The following is a 15990-nucleotide window of genomic DNA, read 5'->3' as shown; positions in this document are numbered from 1 at the left end:
AAATACATTTATATGCAACAGTTTGGGCATTCCTTAATCCCGCTTTCCATTTTATTGGGGGAAAAAGAAGCCAAATATAAACAGAAACATCAAGACAGGTCTTTTGACCAGATGAGTCCAAACATTTTAAAATTGAACACAAATATCTATGTAAAAGATGGGACTGTTAGCAGAGGTAAAAATATTAGGAATATTATTGAGAGCAAAAACCTTTTCTTGTTTTTCTATTTGAAGGGACGGAATGGTCTTCTTGAAAAACTCAGGATGCATATGTGTGCCCTGTACAAAACAAGCTTTAGATTTAGTTCATGCAGTTAATATAATTTAGTATAATTGTTTATGCTATTTTCTTACATGCCAATATTGGTTCTTTTGTGGCTGACATGAAAAAACTAACACTCATATGTTCCAAATATTATGAGGGAAAAACCCACAATACATATTTAATCAGTCATTTAAAGATTTTTAATCTTTAATAATTTTACTGGGGTGTCCAAACTTTTGCATATGATGGTAAACTGACGTTGCACTCAAGTTTTCACCTTGCTGAGTAAGTCCAGCTCCATCCTCAGGGTCATAACCTCTGTGGCCACCACTGAAACTGTGTGGTTGTCAGGTGTGGTGACATTCTCAGGAAAGCTCAAGCCATCGTTAAGCTGGTGCATGTATCCATACTGCATCAAAATTCTTCTGCCACCCTGGAACAGCAATAATAAAATCCAACATTAAAAACAAATGTTATAAATTGTTACTGCAGTTCTATAAGTTAGTTAGTACATAAGTATAATTTTCACATGCTTTTGAAGAAGGTATATTCATGCAGCAGTCAAAGTTTCACAGAAATAACAATATGTTTACTTGAATGTAGTGCTCTCTCTACCCTAGAAAAACATTACCTTTAAAGTATCCACTGAAGCCTTGAACACTGGATTGTTGAATTTAACAGTGCGCCAGTATTTGGGTCTGTTGGGGTTCATTAAATTACAAGCATATTTCTCAAGGATGTTCAGAGCTTTAATCACAAGTTTCAGGGACTCCAGAGTCTTTGAAAAAAAAACAGAAATTAGAGAATAAACAGTAAAAATGTTTTTTTCATTTGTTCATTGTTTGTAACCGCTTATCCTGTTCAGGGTCACGGTGGATTTAGAGTCTACCTGGAATCACTGGGCGCAAGGTGGGAACACACCCTGGACCCTGGAGGGGGCGCCAGTCGTTCACAGGGTGATACACACTAGGTAAACTTTTGAGTCGGCAATACACATACCAAAGTTTGTTTTTAGACTGTGGGAGGAAACCGGAGCACCCAGAGGAAACCCACACAGACACAGGGAGTACACACCACACTCCTCACAGAAAGTCACCCGGAGGAAACCCACACAGACAAAGGGAGAACACACCACACTTCTCACAGACAGTCACGCAGACACAGGGAGAACACACCACACTCCTCATAGACAGCCACCCGGAAAAAACCCATGCAGACACAAGGAGAACACACCAAACTCCTTACAGACAGTCACCCGGAAAAAACCCACGCAGACACAGGGAGAACACACCACACTCCTCACAGACAGTCACCCAGAGGAAACCCACACAGACACAGGGAGAACACACCACACTCCTCACAGACAGTCACCCGGAAAAAACCCATGCAGACACAAGGAGAACACACCACACTCCTCACAGACAGTCACCCGGAAAAAACCCATGCAGACACAAGGAGAACACACCACAACCCTCACAGAAAGTCACCCGGAGGAAACCCACGCAGACACAGGGAGAACACACCACACTCCTCACAGACAGTCACCTGGAGGAAACCCACACAGACACAGGGAGAACACACCACACTCCTCACAGACAGTCACCCGGAAAAAACCCACGCAGACACAGGGAGAACACACCAAACTCCTCACAGATAGTCACCCGGAGGAAACCCACACAGACACAGGGAGAACACATCACACTCCTCACAGAAAGTCACCCGGAGGAAACCCACACAGACACAGGGAGAACACACCACACTCCTCACAGAGAGTCACCCGGAAAAAACCCATGCAGACACAGGGAGAACACACCACACTCCTCACAGATAGTCACCCGGAGGAAACCCACACAGACACAGGGAGAACACATCACACTCCTCACAGAAAGTCACCCGGAGGAAACCCACACAGACACAGGGAGAACACACCACACTCCTCACAGACAGTCACCCGGAGGAAACCCACACAGACACAGGGAGAACACACCACACTCCTCACAGACAGTCACTCGGAAGAAACCCACACAGACACAGGGAGAACACACCACACTCCTCACAGACAGTCACCCAGAGGAAACCCACGCAGACACAGGGAGAACACATCACACTCTTCACAGACAGTCACCCGGAGGAAACCCACACAGACACAGGGAGAACACCACAACCTTCACAGAAAGTCACCCGGAGGAAACCCACACAGACACAGGGAGAACACACCACACTCCTCACAGACAGTCACCCGGAGGAAACCCACGCAGACACAGGGAGAACACATCACACTCTTCACAGACAGTCACCCGGAGGAAACCCACACAGACACAGGGAGAACACCACAACCCTCACAGAAAGTCACCCGGAGGAAACCCACGCAGACACAGGGAGAACACACCACAGTCCTCACAGAAAGTCACCCGGAAAAAACCCATGCAGACACAAGGAGAACACACCACACTCCTCACAGACAGTCACTCGGAGGAAACCCACACAGATACAGGGAGAACACACCACACTCCTCACAGACAGTCACCCGGAAAAAAACCACGCAGACACAGGGAGAACACACCACACTCCTCACAGATAGTCACCCGGAAAAAACCCACACAGACACAGGGAGAACACACCACACTTCTCACAGACAGTCACCCGGAGGAAACCCACACAGACACAGGGAGAACACACCACACTCCTCACAGAAAGTCACCCGGAGGAAACCCACACAGACACAGGGAGAACACACCACACTCCTCACAGACAATCACCCGGAGGAAACCCACACAGACACAGGGAGAACACACCACACTCCTCACAGACAGTCACTCGGAAGAAACCCACACAGACACAGGGAGAACACACCACACTCCTCACAGACAGTCACTCGGAAGAAACCCACACAGACACAGGGAGAACACACCACACTCCTCACAGACAGTCACTTGGAAGAAACCCACACAGACACAGGGAGAACACACCACACTCCTCACAGACAGTCACCCGGAGGAAACCCACGCAGACACAGGGAGAACACACCATACTCCTCACAGACAGTCACCCAAAGGAAACCCACTCAGACACAGGGAGAACACACCAAACTCCTTACAGACAGTCACCTGGAGCAGGGCTTGAACCCACAACCCAGGCAACCTGGAGTTGTGTGACAGTGCCACTACCTGTGCCACAGTAAAAATATAAAAATATTTATGACAATAAAAAATAAAAAAAATAAAAAAAGACCTTTTCATCTTGTAAGTTCAAATTTCTGGTTATATTAAACAGGCTTCAATAATTCATTCATTCATTCATTATCTGTAACCGCTTATCCAGTTCAGGGTCGTGGTGGGTCCAGAGCCCACCTGGAATCATTGGGCGCAAGGCGGGAACACACCCTGGAGGGGGCATGTCGCTCCAAATGTAATAATACCTCCATGAAATGACTAGAGTATTGGAATAATAGCAGTATAGCAAACATGTGCTTAAAACCTAAAATGATTCACGTGTATGTAACTGTAATTTTCTTACTTCCTGTTGGTTGTTTCCTCTGATGTTTTCTGATATGATTTTTTCCACATGGATGTGCTGGTATCTGTTGGACAGAGGCATGGCCGTCTCTGCCATTGCCAAAATAAAGTCTTTAGCCTCCTGGGGTGAGCCGGTCTTGACCAGACATGACTGTACTTTTTTCCTCAGGTCCTCAAACTGTGCAGAGAGAGATGCCATGTGTCCCCTGCCAGCACTCTCACATACAAATGGAATTATCTGAAACAAAAAGACCAACACTGCGCTACAAAACCTGTGAAGAATGAGATACAGTTTTTGTGATCTGCAAAAGGAAAAGCAAGTCATTTACCTGCTGGAAGATGATCTAATGAGTCAAACTGGTTCAACAGCATTCTAACACAGAGAACTAATTAAACCCTCTTTTACAAAGTTATGTATTGTTTTTAAGGCCTAAACAAACTTCCTTTCTCTAGTGGACAGTGCAGCAGTACTAAATCAACCATAAACAGATTGAAGTACTTTTTCCTTTCTGGCTGTAGGGTTGTTCAAATACTAACGTCACTGATTTTGTACCGAACTTTGACGGAAGTGAACTTTAAATTACACACCACTTAATTATTATTTAGTTGGTGTTTAATACATGCATATCATATATGTACATTAAAACCTCGTCCCGTGATATTAACGTGTAAACGTGTGTCTATGCTGTTGTTTATATGCTAGAATAAGTTTCATGGACCAAGGAATTGTCTGAGCTAATCCTCAGAGAAAATCTCAACCATCGCTTGTTGCTCTGTCCTCGTTTAGCTTGCACTCTGTCGCCACCTAGTGTCAACTGGTGTTTACAACTAAGCCACTTTTAATGCATAGAGGATTATTTTCCTTGGAAGCAACTTCTAAATATGTAATTATGATTAACAGAGATTAGAGTTTTTATATTTGTAATCAATGACTTGAAGGGGGCTGTAATGCAGGTGTCAATTAAGGTGGCAGTATAAATGCATTGATTCATAGATTCCAACATATGCATAAGTCAGAAATGTATATTGGCGTTAAATAAAATTATTTTAGATTCAGATAAATATAATACGTACAAAATACTGTCTAGTGTCCAGGTAAAATTATCAGATGTCATGTGTGTTAAATTCCTTTAACTCTTATGGAAACAGAAGTTAAAACTTGTAATAGAGCAGTAGGTAAAATCAGGTTTACCCAATTAACTCGGGAATGTGGCTTCCTTCCGATTCCACTTAGTTCTTTTCCAACCTCCTCTTCGCTGTAAATCCGTGAATAATGAAAAAATGACAAAACAAATAGTATTTTAAAAACAGATTGAAGACAGACTGTCGAGCTAACTAGATCTCCTTAAAGTCTGAAGGAAGTTAGAGCTGCTTTCAGTTTGTTTCCCTTCTATTAAGGTGGACTGGGTGTAAACACGGTTTCAGATGTAGCTCTGTTAAAAAAAATGTGAAAAGATTTCAAATAAAGACAAATATTTTACAAAATTAATTCCGAATTTCCATTGAAATATTTGAAATTATATATGAATACCGAAAAACGTCAGAAACCCTTACGTGAACTATCGCTATTAATACCACCTTAATAGGACAGCCTTCCTTCTCCAGTGTTTTACGCTGGGAGGCTACGCGTTATTTCAGGTGACGATAAAAACGAAAGTGTTTTTTTGCACAGACAGACGGAAGCGACACTGCACAAACCTGCTGCTGCTGCTTTTGGGCTTCGGTTGAAACATTTATCCACGGAGACCCGTTTACATCTCAGCGAAAAGCAGTTTAAAATGTCCAAATTTAAAATAAGCTCAGAGAACGGGTTGAAGGTAATGGTGCTCCTCTCTTTAAGGCAATCGATATTCATTCACGTGATTATTGAAAGTAAACATATTTGCAAGATCAGAAACTAGCTAAACTCGGCTACGGCTTGCTCTGTTTCATTAAATGAATAAAAACTGTAAACTTAGAGTTAAACTAGTTTCTGTTTAAAACAGGTTATTTAAATCTTTTAAGGCCTATTTGTGTCGAAAATAAAAAAAGTACACAGTCTAGTCATTGTTAGAGTGAAAATTAGCAATGATTGTGAATTAATCGGTTCCTTTGAATAGACTCATGAACCAAATCTTTTTTTTTTTGTGGCCAGCGTAGCGAGTGATAAATGCTGAAGGGTTGAACAGTATTCCATCAAAGATTTTCCTTTTACTTTGTTTAATTAAAACCTTTTAAATTTTGCTTTAATATTGATTCGTTCACTAGTTTTTCAGACAAGTAAACTGCGTTAAATTCCATATTTAATGTTGTTCCATGTGGATGTGTTAACTTATTTTCACTTTAAAATTTTGCATATTACCCTGTATATTATAACATATAGTTTCTTATATTCTGTTTGTACCTGAAACCATTAACTAATACAAGTATCACCCTCGAATGACTTTTTAAAAAAGTGATGCGAAATTTAAGAAAATATATATAGAATTATTTTGACTTGATTTGTGAATCACTGGATCTTTAGAATGAGACATTCGATTCATTGAGTGGTGCAGTTCTAAAGAGTCGGCTCGTAAACAGAGTGGGGTTGTCTAAGGTAAACTCCACTAAACAACGCTGAAACAATACACAATGTGATGATCTCTGAAAAATGGTTCTGATAGCAAATATAATATAATGTAATATAGGTACATAGATAAAGCAGTAAATATTAGTTAGCCTAACCGTGTCTGTACAGTGACTTGCATATTGAGCTCTACGCTAGTTTCACTTTCATTTTTTAGTTCATTAAATATCTATAGTTTTCTATTTAAAATGATACTTGAGAGCTTTGTATGAAGAGTGGAGGACATTTATTTATTACTGAATTACATAGAGACCGTACAGTATCAGATAAAGTGTCATCTGAGCTCTTTAAATTAACATTATCAAAAGTTCAATTAAGGACAGGCGATTTCTCTGGGAATTTTGTGCATTCTGTATTAAAGGAGCAAAACAAACGTACAAACACAAAAAACAGCAGCAACAACAAAATAGAAGTTTCTCTTATTGTCTGTCTGTCTAATTAAATTGGTGATAAAATTTGTGATACGTAAATAATCATTCAGAGTGGTTTGATAATCCCCATCTGGGACTACTAATACTCATTAATGTTAATTAAAAAAATCAATGTTATTATTTTTTTTGAAGTGTAGTTATTTTGCATCATTGTTCCATCTACTAACATTATTTTATAAATATAGACTGTTATTATTATTTTATTAAGGCACATTTACTTTAATTATTTTCTACCTTGATACATTTATTTAACACTGTAAGGGCAGGATAAAACCATCTGCAAAATGGGAAAAAAACGTCAGTAGTTTAATAGACGCAATACGATTAACCTGATATTTTCCCCTTAGATTAGGATTTCAGCAAAATAAAGTAGGGTTGCATTAGAATATTTTAGCATGCTCCAGGCAATACATTCTTTACATCTGCTAATATAATTATTATGTGAGTTATTATCATTTAAAATCATGTCACAAGTCTTATGGACACTTTTTGTATTTCTTTTTCTCCAGATTGAGAAATTCCGCAAGGCACTATATGTGCAGGTACGCTTTTAAGAAAATGAGATCCACTGCATTACTGCACTGTGAAAATGTATATTGTGTTTTTAACTTAAACTTAGGAAATGTAGAACTATCAGTTTCTATAATTTTTTATAAGATAAAACACCACATACATATTTTGAATAATGTGCTAAATGTGACAGTTTACGGCCCTTGGTTGTGTTTTCTCTAGGCCGAGGACCTTTTCTCCAACCATATTCCTCAAAAGATCACTCAGTTGGACAACTTGCTTCGGGTAAACCTTGCCATTTACTACAGAATATAATCAGTGCTATTATTTATATAATGGGAAATAATATATTTATATCTGCTCTAATTTATCTAATCGCAGTTTTGTTCTGATTTATTCCATTTTTAGTCAGATGACTTCAGCGTTTCTGACCTTTCCTCTCTGCATGCCCCACTGGACATTCCAATCCCTGACCCCCCACCACCTGAGGATGAGGTCAGAACACTTGGCTTTAATCAGTTTATAAATTATTTTAAATGGCATAGTTTATTTATATTGTAGACTTATGTTTATTTTTCATCCCAGGAAATGGAGACAGATAAAAGTGAAGAAGAGAAGAAAAAACGTAAATCTCTCTTCCCAATTTTCCTTGTATTTTATTGATTTTTGATTAATTTATTTATTCATTGTTATTTTATTATACCGTTTTTGAATTTGTACTTTATTTCTATTCAAAGCTCCTAAATGTGGGTTCATCAAACCCAATGAGAAAATCATTAAGTTGCTGGATATTGTGAAGCCAGAAATCACCAGCCTGAAAGAGACCATAATCACAGTAAGTAACCACATTTATAATAAAATCCATTTATAAAATATGGAAACTGTTTATACGGTCTTGTTTTTCAGTAGCAGTACTATATTTACAGGGTAAATATTATTATTTTAGTGACCTAAAATAACACTTAACAATTGCTATGTATGTGTTGTAAACATTCCTATGTTTACAAATTCCTATTCACATCATAGTGTTGCTCCAGTAGTTTCTACAGTGACTTTTCAAAGTTGCACGTTTAAGGTTCCTATCTAGAGAACTTACTGTAATTGTTTTCATCTAATTACTACAAGCAGAGATAAAAGAGTATAGACTCCCCAGATATGGAGGTTAACAAACTAAAAGCTGAAAGTTGCAATGTACCTTTGATTACATTTTTGTGCCTGAATAAAGGAAATGTGCTTTTACTTTTGCACAGGTTGCCTGCTGGATTTCACATCTAATTCCCAAAATAGAAGATGGAAATGACTTTGGAGTTGCGATCCAGGTACGTTTACAGAAACAATCTAAGATTGAGAAGCATGTTTACATATAGACATTTTATGTGTCTTGGCTTTATTGGCAAGCCAACTTTGAGAAGGCTAACTGTAAATACAATCAAGACAATGGAGACAAAATGCTTCCCAATCGTACAGACATGTAACAGAGCCTAGTGTAATTATATCCATTTATGCTTGATATATTTGTAATCTGATATGAGGTGGCAAACTAAAAGCTGTATTACAAGGGTCCTGTATTCTTAAAGAATAAAACTATCATTAAAATATATTTGTAGATTTCCACATAAGAACATTTGTAAATATTGGCGACGTTTTCATGATTTTCAAGAGTAAAAATTTTTTTTTTACCAAGATATGCCATTACAAAGGAAATATCTTGCCTGGACCTCATGCTGATAAAAGATATATGAAGTTACCAAAGGTTATGCCAAAAACAACAACTCCAAAAGCCAAAGCCATGCCTTTAAAGATGGCTTCATATTTATACTATCATTAATCATCTTTTTGAAATGTCTTTCAGGAGAAAATCCTTGAGAGAATTGCTGCTGTGAAGACTAAAGTGGAGGGCTTTCAGACCAACATCAATAAGTACTTACTTCAAGTCATCTCGGATAAACTGTCTTTTTGTGCAGCATCACTTCTGAACAGTGGTGTACAATACACAATACTTCTAAAAAATTTCTTTACAAATACAGTAACATGTTACTTGAGTAAAATTCTTCTTTTCATCTGTACCCAAGTACCAAACGTAAGGTATTCTCACAATGTAGTAAATTCTCTTTCGCCTTTCCTTTCTGCACATCATTGTTTTTGATGATTTTCCCTGTAGGTATTTCTCAGAGAGAGGTGATGCAGTAGCAAAGGCCTCCAAAGAGACTCATGTGGTGAGAATCTCTTAAAGCGTTCACACATTTAAAACAATATTTTGGCAACTGTTTGAACAAACCTAAAGAAGAAAGCATCAAATGAAACATTGTCTTGGTTGACTTTGGTAGTTTTATTTCAAACAAATTGTGGTTATTTTGCAGATGGATTACCGTGCACTAGTTCATGAGAAAGATGAAGCTACCTATGCTGAAATCAGGGTTATTGTGCTAGATATCCGTGGATTCTACGTGAGTAAATTCACATAACCACATAAACATAGAGACCTATTTAATTCCGCAATAATACACGAGGGGGAGCACTAATATCTCACATTATAGCACGAAATTCAAGTGTATTATTGTGATTATACCACAGTTCATTATCACCGTTTATTATTAGCTTTTAAGATAAAGACCATGAAAATGTATTTATTTTTTTAATCAACACTTCGCAAAGTAGAATAGTCCCATTCCATCACACACTCCTTTTTGCTCTTTTCAACAAGCTCTGGATTTTTAACTTGTGTGATGTAGGATCCATCCAGGATTTCAGAACTTTGGTTCTCTCCAGGAGCCGGTCCATGTTCACACCAGATTTGTTGGGAAACAAGGCTGTATTATTCAGAGTTGTTCTCTGTCCAAATTAGGATAGAAGCAGAGATAAATGCGTCAAGTGAATAAAATGTCATGATTTTTCTATTGTTTACAGCGGGTTCAGATCGTTGTGATATACATCATTCACAAAATATTGCTCCAGAGCTGTGCTGGTTAACGAGAGCAGTGGAGAAAAAAAAAAGACGTGCCTCGACTCGAGTTACATACAATCATAGAAACCACAGACGTAGCCAATTACTTTATATTTATTTCCAATTGTCTTTTGTTTTCAAATCAGAAAGCCGATAACGGTTCACTGTGCCATAACCCTTTACTCTGTTCAAATAATGTGCGCGAAAGGAAAATTAACTGGATCGCCATTGGGTGTAAAAGTCCAGGCACATCGCTGTCTCGTGAGTGCGGGCATCGTTGCTAGGTTACATGTATTTTGCAGAGTGATATCTAAAAAGCTTCAGTCAGAGTGCCCTTATCGTGTAATATTGGCACTTCTGGAATGTCTCTCAGCCAATCACACTGCAGGGTCGGAACTAACTGTGGTATAATGATAGATATGAACTAGGATTTTTATTTCAAATTTGAACAACTGATTATTTTCACATTCTTCAGAATTATTGTTAGGGAGTTTTTTAACAGCTATATTTTTAAATTTGCCTTGGTCAGAAAAGGAAAGTCAGTTTAAAAATTTTCATACATCATAGCATCAAATTTGATACAAAATCTGATTTTATAAAAAAATAATTTTCCCAAGCAATAAGTATTCTGTGCATTTCATATTAATTTTAGGCAGAGCTGTATGACATCATCAGTAAGAACCTCGAGAAAGTGACCAACCCTAAAGGAGAAGAGAAACCCTCCATGTACTGAAACACAAATGACAGTCTTCTCTTTTTTATTTTCTTATTTTTATTATTTGTTTCCAACATTAGGCAAATAGATTTTGAATTTTAACCAGAAAATCTACAGTTTTTACTTGGTTCTGTATCAAACAAATAAATCATCTCTGTTGCTGTACAAAACATGTTTTTCCTTTATTAAAAACTACCACTGCATTCCAGTAAAGGAGCCGCATGGAGAAAACCAGAGTGAATATGGTGCTAAAACCAAAATGCCATTTCAGGTCTAGTAGATATTAGCATTATATTATCAATAGTGGGGGGAAAAAAAAACGCCAAGTTGTTATAATTGGAAAAAATTGGCCACACCCCCTACTGTGCCTCAGTGAGCAGTGCTCAAGAGCAACACCCAAAAATGACTTTCTTCACTGAGTAAGTGACATCCAAACCCCAATTAAGGTGTTACGTGTTTTATATTCCTGACAGTTGATTTCCAAATCACACATGAAACTATATAAAATATGACTTTTTTTTAAACTTTGAAAGAAAAAGGGCCCTTGTGAGATTGTGTTAAAAAGGACATTATTCATAGTTCTATAGTTCTGACTGAATGACAATTAAAATAATTATTTAATAGAAAAACATGGATGTACACAAATTTGTTTCTTTTGTCTTTAATTGTAACAAAATGATCAATTATTCAGCATCATTTTAATACTGCTGACAGGGCTTTAAGTATTTTAGTAAAAGAACAAGAATTTATAACAACTCAGAAGGATATCTCTTACAAAAGAAGAGAAACACAAAAACTGAAAGGCAGGCATGAAAAAAAAAAAAAAACCATTTAAATCTCATACTTCAGGTCCTTCTCCTCCTGGGATTAACTAGAATGAAAAGAGGAATTAGAGCATGGACATACAGCATACACATTAAATTCATTAATTTGATTTACAACATGACTGCAATTGAGGTAAGTTACTGTAGTTATTGTATAAGATTAACAACATTCCCATTTACATAAAGGAGCAATAAATTACTCTTGCCACCAAATATGAGCTAACAGTACTAAATATAAAATTACATATATTTCTCATATGTGCAATTCACACGAGATTAATTAACAGGTCACTTTGTAGTCTTTGCATGAACATGTGCATGTTAAAAGAACATCTTTGGAAGATCAGCCACAGGAGCTACATTTATCTAAAAGAACACACAAAATGTCTTTAAAGGAAATGTTCTATGAATTAATGATTCCCTCACCATAGTTATGTTGTTTCCGTTGAGTAGAATCTGATCCAGTTTTGTTATTCTTCTGCCTTCTGGTGTAATCTCACTGCAAAGAAACAACATTAAGGTATAAGACTTAGACTGGAACTGTTTAAGGTCTATCCATAATGAGACATTCCTTATCCCTGAAAACTTTTTTTCTTAAAACCTGTTCCTTATTTTAGAGGGGAATTCCACTGACTGAATTTTAAAGAATATTTTGGCCCCAAAATGGATGAGGGAAAATCCCTCACAGGATGATTTTAAGCAAAAGAATTACAAATTTTATTAAGTACAGAGTTAGTGGGACTAACTGATCAAGCATTTGGTTTTTTGGATATTCTAAGGTACTGAAGTTAGTCAGTTGGTACAGCTGGCTTAATACCCAGGGCAGCTTTAGGCTTTTTAAGCACAGTTTGCAAAAAGGTAAAGCAAAGAAAATATACTTACAATTCTGTTACATCCTCAAGCACCATGTCTAAATGCATGGGTAAAGGAAAAACTGTGAAAAATCTTACATAAACATTAGTTCTTTTACAAGGCTAATATAAATGAGAGACAGAACAGAATATGGAACTCTGTGAAAGGATACTGACAAAATCATCAAATCCCAACAAGGTGCCCACAATTTCTTTGTCATTTTTCATAACAATGTGAATGCGGGAGCCGATGCATTTGTCCACCAGCTCTGAAACATAAAATCAACAGCAGAAATGGGTTATTGTAGGTAAAACATTTATTGATTCCACTACTAAAAACCCCTGTTTGGAAGATAAAAAAAAAAAAACTACTAATTTAATGCTGAGCCAATGATCATTCATTCATTCATTCATCGTCTGAAACCGCTTATCCAATTCAGGGTCACGGTGTGTCCAGAGCCTACCCGGAATCACTGGTCGCAAGGCAGGAACACACCCTGGATGGGGCACCAGTCCTTCACAGGGCGACACACACACTTTTGTTTTGGGAATGTGGGAGGAAACCCACACAGACACAGGTAGAATACACCACACTCCTCACAGACAGTCACCCGGAGGAAACCCACGCAGACACAAGGAGAACACACCACACTCCTCACAGGCAGTCACCTGGAGGAAACCCACGCAGACACAAGGAGAACACACCACACTCCTCACAGACAGTCACCCGGAAGAAACCCACACAGACACAGGAAGAACACACTACACTCCTGACAGACAGTCACCCAGAGGAAACCCACGCAGACATGGGGAGAACACACCACACTCCTTACAGACACTCACTCGGAGGAAACCCACGCAGACACAGGGAGAACACACCAAACTCCTCACAGACAGTCACTCGGAGCAGGACTCGAACCCACAACCTCCAGGTCCCTGGAGCTGTGTGACAGTGACACTACCTGGGGCGCCAGTCCTTCACATAGTGACACACACTCACCCCTATGAGCACTTTTTGAGTCACCAATCCACCTACCAATGTGTGTTTTTGGACTGTGAGAGGAAACCGGAGAACACACCACACTCCTCACAGACAGTCACCCGGAGGAAACCCACGCAGACACAGGGAGAACACACCACACTCCTCACAGACAGTCACTCAGAGGAAACCCACGCAGACACAGGGAGAACACAGCAAACTCCTCACAGACAGTCACCCGGAGCAGGACTCGAACCCACAACCTCCAGGTCCCTGGAGCTGTGTGACAGTGACACTACCTGAATACTCCATAAAGGCTGGGATGGGCAAAATAGGAGTAAAACGTTTACAGAATTTTCACTTCACATTCTTGAAGGAATATGGTATGAGCAAGTGAAAGTAAAATGTATAAGATGAGCATCTACCAAAGGCTTAACTTTGGCAGGCAAGCATGGGTCATGCCTCATCACTTCGTGCAAAACTTCGTAAAAGAATTGTCAATCAGGTCCAAAGCAATGTTTCTCAGCACAAGAAATAATTTAGGTCTTTCACCAACTACAGTGCGTCTTATCACGAAATGATCCGTTAAGTCAGGGGAAATCAATGGGTGTAAAGAGTTGCTGAATGTGGGTCATCATCGAGCCCTCAGACGGTTCTGTTTGAGAAACCGTCATACTACCATGACAGACATGGCCACGTGGGCTTGGGAGTAACTTGGAAAACACAGTCGCATAACAGTCTGCAACCTGAAACTTTATTATGCAGTGTAAATGTAAATACACTCTATTAACTTATACTAATTAATTTAAGAAATAGAATCGCCTAATACACCTTGAACTGAAGCCTGAACTCAAATTAAAGCGGCACTTCTCCCACGGGGCAATGTCTTAAATGATTTAACTTCAGTAAACAGGTTGCTCTTTAAAAAAGAAAACAAAAACACATTTACGAACGCAATGCACTGCTCTCACAACAATGAGCCTGAAATTGACTTATTATTATTAGATTCTGGAGCCTGACTATAAACAAAAACATTTAGCTCGTGGATGTTGGTGGTGCCTTATTCAAATTCTCTGCTCCACCTTAAAAATTACACCGGTTGAGAATATATGTGGGGCACCGTTTACAGTGGAACGGAGAATTACAATGAGATTCAGATTTACTAAAACTCCGGCTACATTAAAAAACGCAAAAAGGAACCAAAGCTGAATATAACCTCTTACAGTCATCAGTATTTACAGTCTTAATCGTGTTTCATACCGAGTGGAAGTAGCTGAGAGGGATTTGGAGCCAGTGTTGCCGCCATTTTGCAAACAATCCGAACTAGAAATAATGTGGAGCTAAAATCAGACCACCGCCATCTGCTGGCTGTTTTAAACACAAATCACCACTCGTTTCCACATAAAATATTTGCTAAAGCACGACGCTGAAGTTGGTACCTTTATCCTAACAGAGATAAAATTACATTTGAGGTAGTCACCTTTAGAAATATAAACAAACATCAAATAAAACACTTTTATTTATACACTTATTGATTACTATATTGTTATTACTATTTCATCGTACAGTATTTTATTTCCATTCACTTCATAAAATGGCGTGTATGTTTATGCCACGTCTCTACGCAGAAATGAATGAATTATTTTTTAATGATCTACAAAGCCCACAAAACAGTGACAGTGTGGTCACAATTTGTATCGTTACTAAGTGCAATCTTTGGAAACCTTTGTGAAACAACCAATTCTATATTTTGATGTCAGTAAAGCACATGATATAGCAATATCGTAATTAAATTATGTAAGTGGCTACACGACGTGTTATATTTTACAACCTAGAATGTACATTTACTACTTGTTCACTGTCAAAATTTCGAACAAACAGCAGGGGGGGATCTGACAATATTTATTCACTTTAACAGAGTTTCTTATTTGGTGGGCTTCGCAGATGAACAGCAACATGTACGTACCGCCCCCTACCGGACCACACTTAAATCAGGAGCAAGTTTTTTGTTATAATATATTTAACAGAAAAACTTAACAGCCTCGATAATTATAATAATATTTATTTTTTAGTATTTAGTGTGCCCACTTTTTGCTTTTTTATCAGCTTATTTAAAAATGACTTGGGTTTTTGAACCAAATTGTAAGATTTTTTTCTTAAAAGTTCAGTCTTAAAAGTAGTTTTTCTGTTTCAGAATCTCCAACACATTCAGTGCAGTTGAGAATGTTGGGTGGCTATTCCATTGTTCTGGAAATTTCCCCCTTTTGTCTTTTTCCCCATTTCTTTTTCTCTGTAAGAGCTTCTTGCCAGTGACTGATCTTGGTGTGACATATGTTTTCTTAGGAGTTCCA

At 38.3% G+C, this 15990-nt stretch overlaps 3 protein-coding genes across 3 annotated transcripts in view; 1 reads left to right on the top strand and 2 right to left on the bottom strand.

Annotated features, from left to right (window-relative positions):
• irf9 (interferon regulatory factor 9) overlaps positions 1-5097 on the bottom strand; it is a 28534-nt gene extending 23437 nt beyond the window's left edge. The window contains exons 1-5 of the mRNA XM_066663975.1: positions 4973-5097; positions 3782-4018; positions 897-1043; positions 543-698; positions 211-279 (exon numbers count right to left, since the gene is read on the bottom strand). Coding sequence (XP_066520072.1) covers positions 211-279; positions 543-698; positions 897-1043; positions 3782-3979 — 570 coding nt within the window. The 5' untranslated portion in view covers positions 3980-4018; positions 4973-5097. The remainder of the gene's footprint in view (positions 1-210; positions 280-542; positions 699-896; positions 1044-3781; positions 4019-4972) is intronic.
• Positions 5098-5444: 347 nt separating this feature from the next.
• psme2 (proteasome activator subunit 2) lies at positions 5445-11063 on the top strand. Its single transcript, XM_066663664.1, has 11 exons — positions 5445-5597; positions 7326-7358; positions 7549-7611; positions 7735-7821; positions 7912-7951; positions 8064-8161; positions 8577-8645; positions 9179-9246; positions 9488-9542; positions 9687-9773; positions 10923-11063. The coding sequence occupies exons 1-11, from the start codon at positions 5559-5561 to the stop codon at positions 11001-11003; spliced, it is 720 nt and encodes a 239-aa protein (XP_066519761.1). The 5' UTR covers positions 5445-5558; the 3' UTR covers positions 11004-11063.
• Positions 11064-11291: 228 nt separating this feature from the next.
• On the bottom strand, positions 11292-15056 carry lsm5 (LSM5 homolog, U6 small nuclear RNA and mRNA degradation associated). Its single transcript, XM_066663665.1, has 5 exons — positions 14900-15056; positions 12834-12929; positions 12692-12719; positions 12236-12308; positions 11292-11856 (listed from the first exon to the last, which is right to left on the bottom strand). The coding sequence occupies exons 1-5, from the start codon at positions 14943-14945 to the stop codon at positions 11824-11826; spliced, it is 276 nt and encodes a 91-aa protein (XP_066519762.1). The 5' UTR covers positions 14946-15056; the 3' UTR covers positions 11292-11823.
• Positions 15057-15990: the final 934 nt, after the last annotated feature.

This window comes from Hoplias malabaricus, chromosome 3 (genome assembly GCF_029633855.1).
Source record: "Hoplias malabaricus isolate fHopMal1 chromosome 3, fHopMal1.hap1, whole genome shotgun sequence".
NCBI lineage: Eukaryota > Metazoa > Chordata > Actinopteri > Characiformes > Erythrinidae > Hoplias > Hoplias malabaricus.
Note: the sequence above shows the minus strand (reverse complement) of the source record. Positions and strands in the feature narration are given on the sequence as shown.